This window comes from Cajanus cajan, chromosome 9 (assembly GCF_000230855.2).
Source record: "Cajanus cajan strain Asha chromosome 9, NIPB_CcT2T_4, whole genome shotgun sequence".
Taxonomy (NCBI): Eukaryota; Viridiplantae; Streptophyta; class Magnoliopsida; order Fabales; family Fabaceae; genus Cajanus; species Cajanus cajan.
Genome location: NC_138525.1, coordinates 11,314,462 through 11,330,243, shown reverse-complemented (window position 1 = coordinate 11,330,243; position 15,782 = coordinate 11,314,462). Strand labels below are relative to the sequence as shown.

General features: G+C 34.7%; 1 protein-coding gene across 1 annotated transcript; it reads left to right on the top strand.

The window, feature by feature from the left end:
• The first annotated feature begins 11,732 nt into the window (after positions 1–11,732).
• On the top strand, positions 11,733–14,077 carry LOC109794804 (low affinity inorganic phosphate transporter 4). The gene has a single exon (XM_020354246.3). The coding sequence runs from the start codon at positions 12,177–12,179 to the stop codon at positions 13,749–13,751; it is 1,575 nt and encodes a 524-aa protein (XP_020209835.1). The 5' UTR covers positions 11,733–12,176; the 3' UTR covers positions 13,752–14,077.
• Positions 14,078–15,782: the final 1,705 nt, after the last annotated feature.

Below are 15,782 nucleotides of genomic sequence, written 5' to 3'. Positions count from 1 at the left end.
TCGCGGGGATGGGGACATGTGATGGAATCATACTTGGGAATGTAAGAGGTGACACACTCAAAGATCCAAGAGGAGTGGGCTAGACATGGAAGATTGGGCCTGTCAAGGCCCAATGGGCCCTATGGGCTTGGAAGGCCCAAACCAAGTATCAACATGGGCCTATCTTGATATGAACATTCTTATTATAATTTTGTTAGCATAGTTTGAATATATTTTGGTCTTGTATTTTGGACCACATAGAGTAGCATTTTAGGTTTTAGGCTTGTTGGGCCTAGTTTTGGGCTTCATGGGCCTTTGGGCTTTTGGTACCCAATATTGGGCTCATTTTCTTTCTTGTAATTTTTCCTTTCCATTGTATTTGTTTGACCAATGTAATTAGGTCAATAGAATAGGAAAATACAAGGAATATTAAAGTATGCTAATTAGGTTAAATTAGGTTTAATTTGGAAGTCATTAAAGTTACATTTGAGTCACATGTTTAGCACCATAGGTGGCTGAACATGTACCACTCAAATTAACCCTAAATCACTCTCAAATCAAACCTAAATGCACCTTGGTACCTAAATTTTCGGACTTACACATGTGCACCAAAGTTTGAATTCAAATTTCAAATTTGAATTCAAACTTTAGGCGCCAATTTGTGAGCCTTAAGTTTAGGCGCCTAAGTGTCATATTTTTGGTGCATACTTAAGCCTTTCCTTCACACTTTGTATTCACTTTTGAGAATAATGAAATTTGAGAGCTTATTCAGCCAAATTTCGTTCAAGAGTCACCATGAGAGAGAGCTACACTTTTAGGAACCCTATTAGGTTTCCTCCTCTTTGAAGTGAGCTTTCCCTTGCACCTTAAGCTTGGATGCTTCCATCCAAGGCTTAAGCCTCTTCTATATCTGAGATTCTTCCTCCAACAAGTGTTCATCCATTTCGGTTTACATCTCCTTGAAGAAGATCCGAGCTAGAGAGAAGATTAGGAGAAGAACACCTATCACTCCTCCTCACCTTCTCCATCATTTTTGGTATCAAGAGCAAGGTCTTCAAGGAGATAAGTTGTTTCACTTTTTGAGTCCGTTTCTTCTTGTGTTCTAGTGTGTTCTTTGTGTTCTAATTGTCTTGATTGAGTTTCTTTTCGGATCTATATGTTTTGAATCACATTTTTGTTCCATAGATCCATTGGTTGATTGTTTTTAAATTTTCTTCCACAATCAACATGTTTAGGACCTATTAGCTTGTGCTTATTTTGAATTTCTTTGAGTCTCTCCATTCTAGTATGTGTCCGTGATTGGGCTCCATGCATTCCTACTTCTAGTGCACTAACTTTGTGGATTCAAATTTAAAAAAAAAAAAAAGAGAATTAAGAGGCTGAAAACAGAGACAAAAACAGAGCCTAAATTTCAAAAGTTCAAAAGAAAAGAGTACAAAAGGAATCCAAACACAAAAAGCCTAAAAACTAGTGCACTAGTTTCATCATTTTCACTTGAATTTTTGGTTAACTTGTAGTCTCGGTTTCTATAGCTTGGAATCATAAAAAAAATTTGAAACAAAAGGCAAATACCTTCTCTGGAATCTTAATTTGAATATAGAAAAAGAAAGAATAAAAAAAAAATAGTTAAAGCAATTTAAATTGAAAAGGCCGAGAGGTGTTCATTGACAAAATTTCACTTGATTCCTTGTTATTGTTTTGACTACTACTTGTTCTATACTTATCCAATTGCTTTCAAATTTTTTTTGTTTTGTTCATCTAATCTAGTACCTATCTAGGAACCTTCCTAACTGAGTGCTAGCCTTCTTTGGAGTCTTAATTTTCAGTTTTACTTGTTGATCTTCTTTGAGTCTTGTCATATACACCTATTACTCTTCATTTTTGGTATAAGCTTTTCAAATTGTGCTTTGTTGCTTGTCTTGTTTTCTTTCATTAAATTTCCTGTGCTGGAAGTGGCCTCAAATCCTTGCTTAAGGATCAAGCATTGCTCAACAAAGAGTAGGAAAAGTTTGGACACTAAGACTACAAAATTTTGACCTAATTTAGTGACCTAGCTTTTCCTAAATTTCCTTCACTTGAGTGGCCATTCCTTTCACCTTGTGAGGAGCCTCCATTAACCTCTTTTGTTGTGTTTAATTGTGCAGGTCCAGGAGCTTCTTTATTGGAGGGTTGGTGACGGATTAAAACACTTAAACAAGTGTTAGAAAATTGGACAACAAATCCGTCACTAGCTTGGTTACTAAAGCCGCCATTTATTGCTTTCTAGGCTAGTTTAAATTTTTGCAAAATCTCTTGTATTTTAAACCAATTTGTAAATCTTGGAGGGAGTATTAAGAAGCTGGTCAGGTATATCTAACTCCTTGATAGCCTTCTCACGTGTAGTACTAGTGGAAGTGGCTTGGAAATTTCATATGTTTCAAGCTTCCACTTAGGGTTATACGACTAGCTACTTATTCTTGCTTCTTTTAAGTTTCTTGTCCATAATTGTGTTTAATTTGCTTCCCTAATTCGTCTAGAATTTTGTAGCTTTAATTGCTCACGTTTAGTTAGCTTCAAGAACAAACAATTTGTGAAAAAAACATACAAAAAGTTTTGTGAAAAGTTTTGGGGAATTGGAAGTACCACAAAGGGGTTTAGTGATTTCCACTTGAAAAGGCTTGGTTATTAAGTGGCTCTTTGTAGCTCACCTCCCTTGATAGTGCAACTTGTACACTTAGACTCCCAAGTGCTATTTTCATTCCTAGAAAATAACAAAAACATTTTATATCTTTTTGCATAGCATATAAAATCTTATTGCTTAATCATGAGTCATCATTCTCAAAGTAATAGTGACTTTGAAACTCCTAAAAGTTTTAAAAGAATTATCAAGGAGGTTGAAGCACTAAAACTTTGGAAGCATGAAGAGGTACTTCAAAAACAAAAAGAAAAGATTCAAAGAGAAGTACAACTTATTGCTTTAGAGGAAGAGATACAAAAGATTAAGCAACGAGAAGAAAAACTTTTGAAAAAAATAAATAAAAGTAAAAGTCAAAAAAGTTCCTCAAGGAGCTCAACCAAGAGTTCCAATGATTCTCAAAGCCAAGAAAATGATGGTAGTTTGAATATGGATGCATACTACCAACCTACACCTAGGAGATTCATTAAGGAACCCAAAGTGAGGGAATCAAGGGTTGATCTCCCTTACTTTCATGGAAAAGAGGATGTAGATGCCTACTTAGATTGGGAGATGAAAGTGGAGCAAATCTTCACTTGTCATAAAGTAGGTGAGGAGAGAAAAGTTTCCCTAGCCACCCTAGCTTTCCAAGGACAAGCCATGTTTTGGTGGACATCCTTGGAAAGAGAGAGAAGACTTCACAATGACCCTCCAATCACTTATTGGAATGAGTTGAGGAGTGCTATGAGAAGAAGACACATTCCTTCTTATTATAGTAGGGAGCTTATGGATAAGCTCCAAAGACTCCAACAAAAGAACATGAGTGTGGAGGAGTATAGACAAAAAATGGAGTTGTATCTCATGAGGGCTGGGATTAGGGAAGAGGAAAGATTGACCATTGCTAGGTTTTTGAGTGGTCTAAATTTTGATATAAGAGATAGAGTTGAGTTACTCCCTTATAGGGACCTTGATGATTTGGTCCAACTTTGTATAAGGGTGGAACAACAAAATTTGAGGAAAGGAAAAACTCAAACTAACTCTTATATCAAGAAAGACTACAAGAGGGAGGGTCAATATGACTCTTCTAAAAATTCTAGTAAGGGTCAAGAAAAAGAAACAGAAAAAGAAAATAAAAATAAAAATGTTGTCACTTCTAGTAGTAAAACTAGTGACATCAAGTGCTTTAAATGTCTTGGGAGAGGCCACATAGCTTCTCAATGTCCAACTAAAAAGGTCATGATTTTGAGAGGACAAGACATTTATAGTAGTCTTGATGAATCTAGTTCTACCACTTCAAGTGATAGTGAGACTAGTAAGGAAGATCATCCAATTGAAAAGCTATGTTCTGTTGATGGTGATCTTCTTATGATCAAAAGGCTTCTTGGAAGCCAACCTTGTCCCATTTCACTATCTCAAAGAGAGAACATCTTTCATACAAGATGTTTGGTTTCTAAAAGAAATTGTTCTCTCATTGTTGATAGTGGATCATGTTCTAATTGTTGTAGTACAAGGTTGGTTAACAAGTTAGCCCTTACCACCATTCCTCACCCTCACCCTTATAAACTTCATTGGCTCAATGAAGGTGAGGAATTGGAGGTGAATCAACAAGTGAAGGTCAAGTTTTCTATAGGGGATTATAAAGACAAAGTTTTATGTGATGTGATCCCTATGGAAGCTTGTCATATTTTGCTTGGTAGGCCATGGCAATTTGATAAACAAACTATACATGATGGCCTTACTAACAAAATAACCTTCACTCATAAAAAAAAGGAAATCGTTTTTAATCCTTTAACACCACCCCAAGTGTTTGAGGATCAAAGGCAAATGAAAAGAAAAAGAAATAAAGAAAGAAAAGAAGGAAAGAGTGTAGAAGAAGGGGATTCCACTAAAACCTTTGTGACCAAGGAGAGTTATTTTATGAATAAACAAGACTTGAAAAGAACTCTCTTTATTCATAAAAGTTTTGACTCTTATCCTAATGCTGCCACTAATCTTAAAGTTGAGAATGAGGAACAAAATAAATTTCAAACAAAGAATTCTCAACTTCGAGATATAGTGAAGAAGGAGTGGACTATTCCTAGTGTTACTCCTTATACTACTTCCTTGAAGGTGCACAAGGAAGGAAGTATTTCTTTGGATTTAATAAAGCACCCAATTTTCGGTTTACATTGTTTAGTAGATACAACTTGTAATAATCTATATTCTATGTATGATCTTATGGGAAGTTCTTACTCTTTTTGAACTTAATATGTTTCCTTCCCTAGAAGATAAATATAGCTTATATGATTATGAGTATCTAGTAAACAATCAAATCCAAAATTGTTTAGGGCGTTTTCTAGTAGTTTTTTTCTTTATATTTTAGGAAAAGCCTAGGTTACCATTCAGGGTACTTTAGGCAAGATATTGTAGTGTTTAAAAATCATTCTTTTCGTTGTCTTAGTCATAGTGTTATCACATTTTTAGGTTTTACTTCTAGGTTATGCTTAGGAGAGGAGCCTATTTCTATTTCTAGAGAGTCTAATATTTTATCTTTCTTTGTTAGGTTAGATAGTAGGACTCCTCTTAGGATCCATGATCTTTTCTCTTACCATGTTATTTCTTATTCCTTGCATGTTTTACATGTAGGTGCTAATTTTTCTTCCATGCATCCTCTAGATTTGAGGACAAATCCTTTTCAAGAGGGAGGGGATGATGGAATCATACTTGGGAATGCAAAAGGTGACACACTCAAAGATCCAAGAGGAGTGGGCTAGACATGGAAGATTGGGCCTGTCAAGGCCCAATGGGCCCTATGGGCTTGGAAGGCCCAAACCAAGTATCAACATGGGCCTATCTTGATATGAACATTCTTATTATAATTTTGTTAGCATAGTTTGAATATATTTTGGTCTTGTATTTTGGACCACATAGAGTAGCATTTTAGGTTTTAGGCTTGTTGGGCCTAGTTTTGGGCTTCATGGGCCTTTGGGCTTTTGGTACCCAATATTGGGCTCATTTTCATTCTTGTAATTTTTCCTTTCTATTGTATTTGTTTGACCAATGTAATTAGGTCATTAGAATAGGAAAATACAGAATATTAAAGTATGCTAATTAGGTTATATTAGGTTTAATTTGGAAGTCATTTAAGTTACATTTGAGTCACATGTTTAGCACCATGGGTGGCTGAACATGTGCCACTCAAATTAACCATAAATCACTCTCAAATCAAACCTAAATGCACATTGGTACCTAAATTTTCGGACTTACACATGTGCACCAAAGTTTGAATTCAAATTTCAAATTTGAATTCAAACTTTAGGCGCCAATTTGTGAGCCTTAAGTTTAGGCGCCTAAGTGTCATATTTTCGGTGCATACTTAAGCCTTTCCTTCACACTTTGTATTCACTTTTGAGAATAATGAAATTTGAGAGCTTATTCAGCCAAATTTCGTTCAAGAGTCACCATGAGAGAGAGCTACACTTTTAGGAACCCTATTAGGTTTCCTCCTCTTTGAAGTGATCTTTCCCTTGCACCTTAAGCTTGGATGCTTCCATCCAAGGCTTAAGCCTCTTCTATATCTGAGACTCTTCCTCCAACAAGTGTTCATCCATTTCGGTTTGCATCTCCTTGAAGAAGATCCGAGCTAGAGAGAAGATTAGGAGAAGAACACCTATCACTCCTCCTCACCTTCTCCATCAACATGTATCATGAAACCCGTATCCGACCTGCCTTGTTACCATCCCTAGGTAGCATCTTGGAATGTTGATGAAGGCTTAAGAGATTTGGCTCCTTGGGAGAAGCTATCTTTTGGATGAGCTTGTGAGCTAAACACTTAGAGTGGAGTAGAGAGCAAATAGTTAGAGTGAAAGTGCAAGTTAGTGGTTCATGGCTATGGCATCAAAGATTTGGCTACTTCAACACTCATGCCTTGAACATGCCTTATCAAAATATTATGATGAGAGATCTTCCAACTTCTAAAGAAAACAATGAAGTCTATGAAGGATATCTTCTCAAGAAGCAACATAGACTACCTACCATTTTCTATTGGAAAAGCTTAACGAGAAAAGGACTTGTCAGAGTTGATCCTCACCGACATTTGTGAATCAATGAGGACACCATCACTTTACAACAATAAGCACTTCATCATTTTCATCAATGAATTTTCTATAATGATGTGGCTTTACTTCCTTAGAGAAAAATTAGAAGTTTTTGGGATCTTCAAGAAGTGTAAAGCTCTTGTGGAAAAGAAAAGTGCAAAACATATAAAAGCACTTAGAAGTGATCGAAGCAAAGAATACAACTCACACGAGTTTGACAAGTTTTGTGAAGATAAAGGTATTGAGAAATAACTTACAATCACATATTCTCCACAACAAAATGGTGTCTCAAAGAGAAAGAACCCCACTGTTATAAAGATGGTCATATTAATGATGAAAAGAAAGGTTTGGCTAACACTTTTTGAGTTGAAACAATCTACACTACAATTTACATACTCAATAGATGTCCAATAGAGACAATCCAAGACAAGACTTTTATTGAATCTTAGAGTGAAAGAAAGTCATTAACTAAACATCTACGAGTACTTTGATTTGTATGCTACATACATGTTCTTGATGAGAAAAAACAACGACTAGACAACAAGACTATACGAGGAATTTTCTTAATGCAGTCAAAAGGCTAAAGTCTACAACTTGCAAACAAAGAAACTCACCATCAATAGAGATGTTGAGATCGGTGAAAATGTTGCTTGGAATTAAAAAGAAGAAAAGATTGTTAATAACATATCATTCTAGTACAACAACTTAGGAAGAAATTCAAGAAATGGGCAAGAAATCCAGACACACATTCACACACATTCACACACACTCGCGTACGAGCGCGCACACACATATATATGAAACTTACAATACAATTATAGACGATGTTTAGGATTACTTAAATTTATATTAGGGAGGAGGGTTAAAGATGCTACAAATTTCTAGAAAATGTGAGATGTAGCTTTAAGTCCTAAGAGAAAACTAGAAGGATGTAGACTAGCTTGGAGACTTGAAAAATCTAGAAAAGAAAATGCTAGAAACTTCCACGGACATTTTGAGGCAGTGGTACACCATGCCTATAAATAGGCTAATTAGGTTTGCATTATAGTGCACTTCTTGAATCAAATAAAAGTCATATTAGCTCCTCCAAAAGTATTCACCTCTACATTCTAATTAACTAATTTCATTATAGTATTTTTCTTGTAAAAACTATCAGAGTGCTTATTAAAAATATGAATAATATATCAGCATCACACTTATACTTTGCACGAAACCTAGAGTTTTTCTATGTGCACAAATTCCAACACTTTTTATCATAAAAAAAGTATTAATTGGTTGAATACTTCTCATTCCAATACCACTCTCCTTTTTAGGCTTACAAACCAAAGGCCAATAAATTAGATGAAGTCTCCTATGTAAATCACCATGCCCCCAAATAAACCCTCTACACCTCTTATCAATATTATCACTAAATTGTCTAGACAAATAAACACATTTCATGAGATAAGACGGAAGAACTGGTGGACCATATTTTGATAGCGTAAGCCTACATGTAAAAGATAAATTCTTTGTCTTCTAGCTACTCAATCTCTTATTCACTTTTTCAATAATAACGTCATACACAACTCACTTTATTACCTTGGATGAGAACTCTCGAGTGCTTTCCCAAATTATCAATTCTTTGAAATCATGTTTTGTAACTCAAATTTTTAAAACTACTAAATTCAACGCTTGATTTTACTTAAGAATTTTTTCATTACATTATGTCAGTAACTTAGCCAAATATTTGCTTATTCAAATTTCAAATTTTGATAACAAAACAATTTATTTTATATATAATTATTACTTTGAGCATGAGGTATTGTAAAGGAAACTAATGAAAATCAAATTTTAGATGTTTTAATTATAAGGGTTCAATAACCCATCCATACACTATTAATGCCATAGAAACTTCCACCACACATGCAAAATATATATGGTTGAAAAATGAAAGTCAATCATGGCAAGTACTCCTTAGAGTAGTGTTAAAAGATCAACCTGGTGATTTTAAATCCAATCAACAGTAAAAAATTTATTTTTGAATGTCATATCATTTTATGGGGCAATTACAAGTTTTTATTTTATTTTATTTTATTTTTATAAATAAAATATTTTAAAGAAAAATTTAAAATCACATATAAACTAAGGGGGGTGTATTGGATTAGGATTTTAAAGGACTTTTTTAGTTAAAAAAAATCCTGCGGATTTTAAAAGACTTTGCAGGATTTTCATGACTTTTAAGATTTTGCAAGATTCTACAAGACTTAAAATCATGATTTTAATGGATTCTGCAAGACTTTTAAATTAGGATTTTAATGGATTCTGTGGGATTTTCTGGAGTTTTGACATTTGATAAGATTTAAAAAAAAATTATACATTCAAATTTAAAAAGAGTCAAAGATAAAAATAATAAATAAAAAAAATAATGTCTAGATAAATAATAATAATAATTCTCTATAATATTCTATCCTCTTTTTATAGCATCCACTATCAATTGTAACAATTCATCGGAATCATCCTTAATCCAAGCTTCATAGTTTTCTTTCTCTTTTCATTTTTCTTTATTATTTTCTTGTGAATCTCCCATTTGAATTACTAAAACAATATATGTTAAAAAATAGTTATATAAATAATTACGGATAATAGACAAAATCAATAAAATTATATTATTATTTTTAGAAGCACACCATCATACAAGATCGAATATATTTTTGCTATCCAAATGGATCAAATACCTCAGTTATTATAAAAAAAATGTAAAAACGAAAATATAGAAACATAAGATAATTTTTTATATAAAAAAATTAGTATATTCGATACTGAAAAAATATTTAGATATATAATTTTTTTTTATATAAACAGAAGTATTTAGATATAGAAAAAATATATATATATATATATATATGATAATTTTTAACGATATTTATAAATATAAATTATTCTAACAAATATTTTAACAATATTTTCTTTTTTAAAAAATAAGTTAATGAATGCATAAATCATAAACCCTAAAAAATTAGATATTGCAATGTCTTATGTTAATTTTCTTTTTTTAAAATATAAAAAATCTTAATTTCATAATATAAAAATAAAAAAGAAAAATTCATAGTAAAAAAAATAAAATAATTGTTGAGTCATAAAAGGAGGAGGGATAAGAGTAACAAATTCAAGGGAAAGAGAGAATTCGCAATTTTTATGCTAAGAGGGTTCTTCCCCCTACTAAGATCCATTTTTATCTCATTCTACTCACAAAAACCCTAACAAATTCATCTTTTATATATATATATATATATATATATATATATATATTGTTGAGATTATGATATCAATTCTATCTTTCACCTTTTTCTTTTCTTAACGTGTGTCATAAAAAAAATTACCACTTAAAAGTTAAAATTTCAAGTATTTTTTTGTGTTATATAAAGGAACAAATTCAACTACATAGAATAAAATAAAGTAAGTCAATTAAAGAGAACGAACAAAAAAATAAAACAAGTCAATGACACTATCATTTACATATTAGAGTTTCACAAAATAGGAGAATGGTATGAGAATAGTATTATATATGAGCAATGAACAATAGTGTAGTATTATTAGTAGAGAAAAAATGGAGAAGACAAGAGCATAGAAAAAAAAAGATGAAAAACTCACTTGAAAATTCTTAAAACACTTGAAAAATCATTTCAAACAATCCTTCAAAATCCGATGGGTTTGGATGAGATTGTTTTATGAATCTGGTATTTATAGATAACACTAGAAAGTCTTTCAAAATCCCTCTCACACAACAATCCTTTAAAATCCTTAAATTTTTGAATACCAATGGATTGTTTTTAAGTTGTAAAAAATCTCAAATGAATACCAGTGGATTTTAATGGACTCTTTAAAAAATCCTAAAAATCCAGATTGAATACCACTGGATTGTTTTTAAGTGACATAAAATCCTGATTGAATACCAATGGACTTTTTTACTCAAAAAAAGTCTTTTAAAATCCTACGAAATCCTAAACCAATACACCCCCCTAAATTCTCCCATATGAATAACTATGTTTTTTAATTATGAATTATATTGATCAATAGAATTTTAGGTTCCTTTTCAGAATAGTTTTCGGTTAATTTTAAGATTTTTGAAAACCAAATTTAATTTTAGTGTTGTGAGTTTTCATGGTTCTAGGTTTTTCTCTTTATAGTTTTCAAAAAAATGTTGTAAATTAGAAATAGATAAAATTAGTTAATCTATTTAATCTTATCCCACTCCACTATGAACTTGTATATATATATATATATATAGGGGAATGCTAATATACTCCCACTTATATTTTAGTGGGAGTATGTTAGCAACCTACACCAAAATTTTAGGACAAAAAAATCACTCATTTTTTTTTATTTGGTTAATTTGTACAAAAGATATTATAGTAATTTAATTTAATTTTAAATAAAAATAAAATATTTTCTCCCTCTTATTAATTTCATTCTCTAATTTATTTATTTTTTCTATTAATTAATTTTTATTTGTTCAAAGAGAGAGGGGACACACATCATGAGAGATGAGAGAGAAATGAGTTAAAGAAGAAATTTAATAGGAGAGAGATAAATAAGTTAGAGAAAAAATTTAATAGGAAAGAAAAATGAGTTGGAGAATGAATTTAATAAGAGAGAGAAATGACTTAGAGAAAGAAGTTAATAAGAGAGAGAAAATATTTTTTATTTAAAATTAAATTAAATTACTATAATATCTTTTATACAAATTAACCAAATAAAAAAAATGAGTGATTTTTTTATCCTAAAATTTTGGTGTAAATTATTAACATACTCCAATTAAAAAATAGGTGGGAATACATTAGGATTCCCCATATAAAAATAATCACTTCTATTTATAAAATGTTTCAAATGAAAATTTTCTTAAAATAAAAAGTAAAAACTATTAATTATAATCTTTAAATTATAAAAAAGATTAATAATTAAAATAAAAAAACACACTCGCCTATAAAATCATTATTACCATATTACAATTATCCCTATGACCATTTTTCCCTGTCTGTATTTTGTCGTCACATTTATCCCACCGTTAACAGCATTATACATTTTATAATGCTTCCCTAAGTTAACAAATTATTTTTTAAACGAATTAATCGGAAGCATTCTTGGGTGTTTATCAAGGGCACATTGTAAACAAGAAGCTGATAACATAGTAGTTTGTCCAACATGTGTGCGTCGCATTGTAAATAAGTACATAGTAGTTTCCCATTCGCTATTAATTAACCCTTGTCTGGCTAGCAGCAAAAAACAAAAGCCCATACCCAAAAGCTGGTGGAATTATTTAACATCCCCAATAAGCATATCCTTCTGAGTTGATAAACGCAAGGAGCAAGGAGAATATCCCCACGAACAAATTAACACCAAAGCCTAGGAGTAAACGCCAGCAACACCATATAAACCCACCACACACACAAGGGAAAAAGCAATAAGAAACAGAGAGTGAGTGAGTAACAATGGCGTTGGAAGTGCTGGAAGCACTTGACTCAGCACGCACGCAATGGTACCACGTGACGGCGATAGTGATCGCAGGCATGGGCTTCTTCACCGACGCCTACGACCTTTTCTGCATCTCAGCAGTTTCCAAGCTATTGGGTCGCTTGTACTACTTCGACCCCAGCACCGGAAAACCGGGGAAGCTCCCAACCAACGTGAACAACTTCGTCACCGGTGTGGCCCTCGTCGGAACCCTAACCGGGCAACTCGTGTTCGGGTGGCTCGGCGACAAGCTGGGGCGGAAGAAGGTGTACGGCATAACGCTGATCCTGATGGTCCTCTGCGCCATCTGCTCCGGCCTCTCCTTCGGCGCCACCGCGAAGTCCGTCATGGGGACCCTCTGCTTCTTCCGCTTCTGGCTGGGCTTCGGCATCGGCGGCGACTACCCGCTCTCCGCCACCATCATGTCGGAGTACGCCAATAAAAGGACACGTGGCGCGTTCATAGCCGCGGTGTTCGCCATGCAGGGCGTGGGAATCATCTTCGCGGGGTTGGTCTCCATGATATTCTCGGCGATCTTCAAATATTACTACTCCGCTCCGACCTTCAACGAAAACCACGTTTTGTCGACGCGACCGGAGGGTGACCTGCTGTGGCGGTTGGTCCTCATGGTTGGCGCCATTCCCGCCATGATGACCTACTACTGGCGGATGAAGATGCCCGAAACGGGGCGTTTCACTGCCATCATCGAGGGAAACGCCAAGCAAGCCGCGGCGGACATGGCTAGGGTTTTGGACATTGAAATCCAAGCGGAGCAGGATAAGCTCGCGGACTTCAACGCAGCGAATAACTACCCTCTCTTGTCCAACGAGTTCTTTCAGCGCCACGGTCGTCACTTGATTGGCACCATGAGCTCGTGGTTCCTTCTGGACATCGCCTTCTACAGCCAGAACCTCACGCAGAAGGATATCTTCCCCGCCATTGGTCTCATCGCTCACGAGGTTGACATGAGCGCCATTGACGAGGTTTTCCAGACGTCACGTGCCATGTTCGTGATCGCCTTGCTGGGGACGTTCCCGGGATACTGGTTCACCGTCTTCTTCATCGAGAAGATCGGGCGCTACAAGATCCAGTTGGTGGGGTTCTTCATGATGTCGTTCTTCATGTTCGTGATTGGGGTGAAGTACGAATACTTGAAGAACGAGAACAAGAACATGTTCGCGCTCTTGTACGGGTTGACGTTCTTCTTCGCCAACTTCGGGCCCAACAGCACGACCTTCGTGCTGCCGGCGGAGCTGTTTCCGACGCGCGTGAGGAGCACGTGCCATGCGCTGAGCGCCGCCGCGGGGAAGGCCGGGGCGCTGGTGGGGACGTTTGGGATTCAGAGCTTGACGGTGGGAGGGGACTTGTACAAGATTCGGAGGGCCATGATCATTCTGGCGTTCACCAACTTGTTGGGCTTTTGTTGCTCTTTCTTGGTTACTGAGACTAAGGGAAGGTCTCTCGAGGAGATTTCCGGGGAGGATGGGAGAGAGAGTGAGCTCACGGCAACGCCCAATGATAGGGTTCAGGGATCCAGGACCGAGACCATGTGAACCCATGCACCTAGCTACCCACGTTAATTTATTGTAATAAAAATGGGGCCATAAAATTATGCTTTTTTCTGCCTCTCTTGCTGTAGGTGTGTATGTTCTGGAAATAAGAGTGTGGTTTTGTGTTTGCGAGATCAATGCAGACACTAGGCCAAGATGTATATGTGTACACAGTCAAAGTAAAGTGATGATGTCCCCTAGAGAAAATGTTTTTTTTTTTTTTTCTTTTTGTGATGATGAATTATTATTTCTGTACTTTATTGGAATTAATGTTTGCATTTGTTCCGCAACTTAGTATTTAATAAATAAAATGGATAATTTTAAAGGCATTTCCTTTGGTGCAAGTTTATTTTAGGGGATACCAAAACTCTCTGTGACTAGGACCACATAAAGGATGACATGTGTTAATTTTGTCAGAACTTGTATTTTTTAAGAATGTTTTAATATTTACTATTTAACCCTCGTTAATTATATCCTTTTAAATAATAGTTGCCGTCTATTTAATATTGGCTTGACTATGTGTTCTCTCCCGGTCAGGTTGGAGGCGAAGACTGGCAAAGTTCATCATTCAGTGGTGGGGTGTTCATAGAAAAGACGACGTCGCCCAACGAGTGGCAGATTTGGATGGAGTCTCACTCATAGAGGAAGAGTACGCGCGCTAGTGCGCTACGGCTTACGCAGTTGATCAGATCAGATAGCCCTTCGGGCAACCAACCGCACATCCAATTCCGATCAACAACTTGGAGGTATGGCTGAGTGGCTTAAGGCATTGGTTTGCTAAATTGACATACAAGAAGATTGTATCTTGGGTTCGAATCCCATTTCCTCTGGCACGGAAGTGGAACGGGCGGGCGAAATTACGTGAGAGAAAGAACCTCTTGGTGTGTGTTGGTGGAGTCCCCCGGAGGACAGAAAAGCACTACATAGTGAGCGGAGAGCCCGTTGCGCGTTGTTTTGACCGGCCTATCTTCTTTTTATAAGCAAGCTCCCTCCGGCAGTCCCTGGGCAGCTCTCGATTCTTGAGCATGTTGGGAGAGGAGATTAGGCAGCAGTTGAAAGAGCTGCTAATCGGAGGTGCTTGCAAGAAGATGCGCTAGAGAGAAGAAGAAAAATAAAAATGAAAAGGGTAGGAACCACTACTAGAAAAATTAATATTTGTGACGAATTTTGTGACGGAAAAAATAGCATCGCTAATAGTGACGCATTTTGTGAGAGAATTTTAAGTTTTGTGACGGACTAAAATTTATTGACTTTTGTGACGGAATATATTCCGTCTCTAAAAATCCGTCACAAATTTCGTCACTGAATCAAAAAAAAAAAAAATTTGTGACAGATTTTGTGACGGAAAAATTTTCGTCTCTAAAAATCCGTCACAAATTTCATCGCTAAATAAAAAAAAATGTTTGTGACGGATTTTGTGACGGAATGAACTTCGTCTCTAAAAAATCCGTCACAAATTTCGTCACTAAAATGAAAAAATTTAGTGACGGATTGTTCCCTCTCAAAATTCCGTCACAAATAGGTTAAAATATTTTGTGAAAAATTTGTGACAAATTGTTCCCTCTCAAAATATTAAATTTTATTTATGAAACTTTTATATTTAAGAATTATGCATAATTAAAGAAAATATGTTAAATTCTTTTTAAAAAAATAATAAAATTAAAAATATTTTATTTCATTAAAGGACTGAAAAATTATGAAATTCATTTAATTAAATAAAAAATTGTCAATTTTGAACATAAGAAACTAAGACATTCATTAAAAATATTTATAAAAAAACTTGTGAAATTAAAAAAAAAAAAGAATATTAATTTAATTTTGGCTTAATTACATTTTTGATCCCTCAAGTATTGTAATTGTGCAATTTTGATCCCTAAGATTTTAATTGGATAATTTTAGTCCCTAAAGGATTGTAATTGTGCAATTTTAGTCGTTTAATTTTTAATTGAACAATTATAGTCCCTCAAAAATCATAATTGTGCAATTTGAATCTCTCCCATTAAAAATTTAATAATTTTAAAATTTATATATATA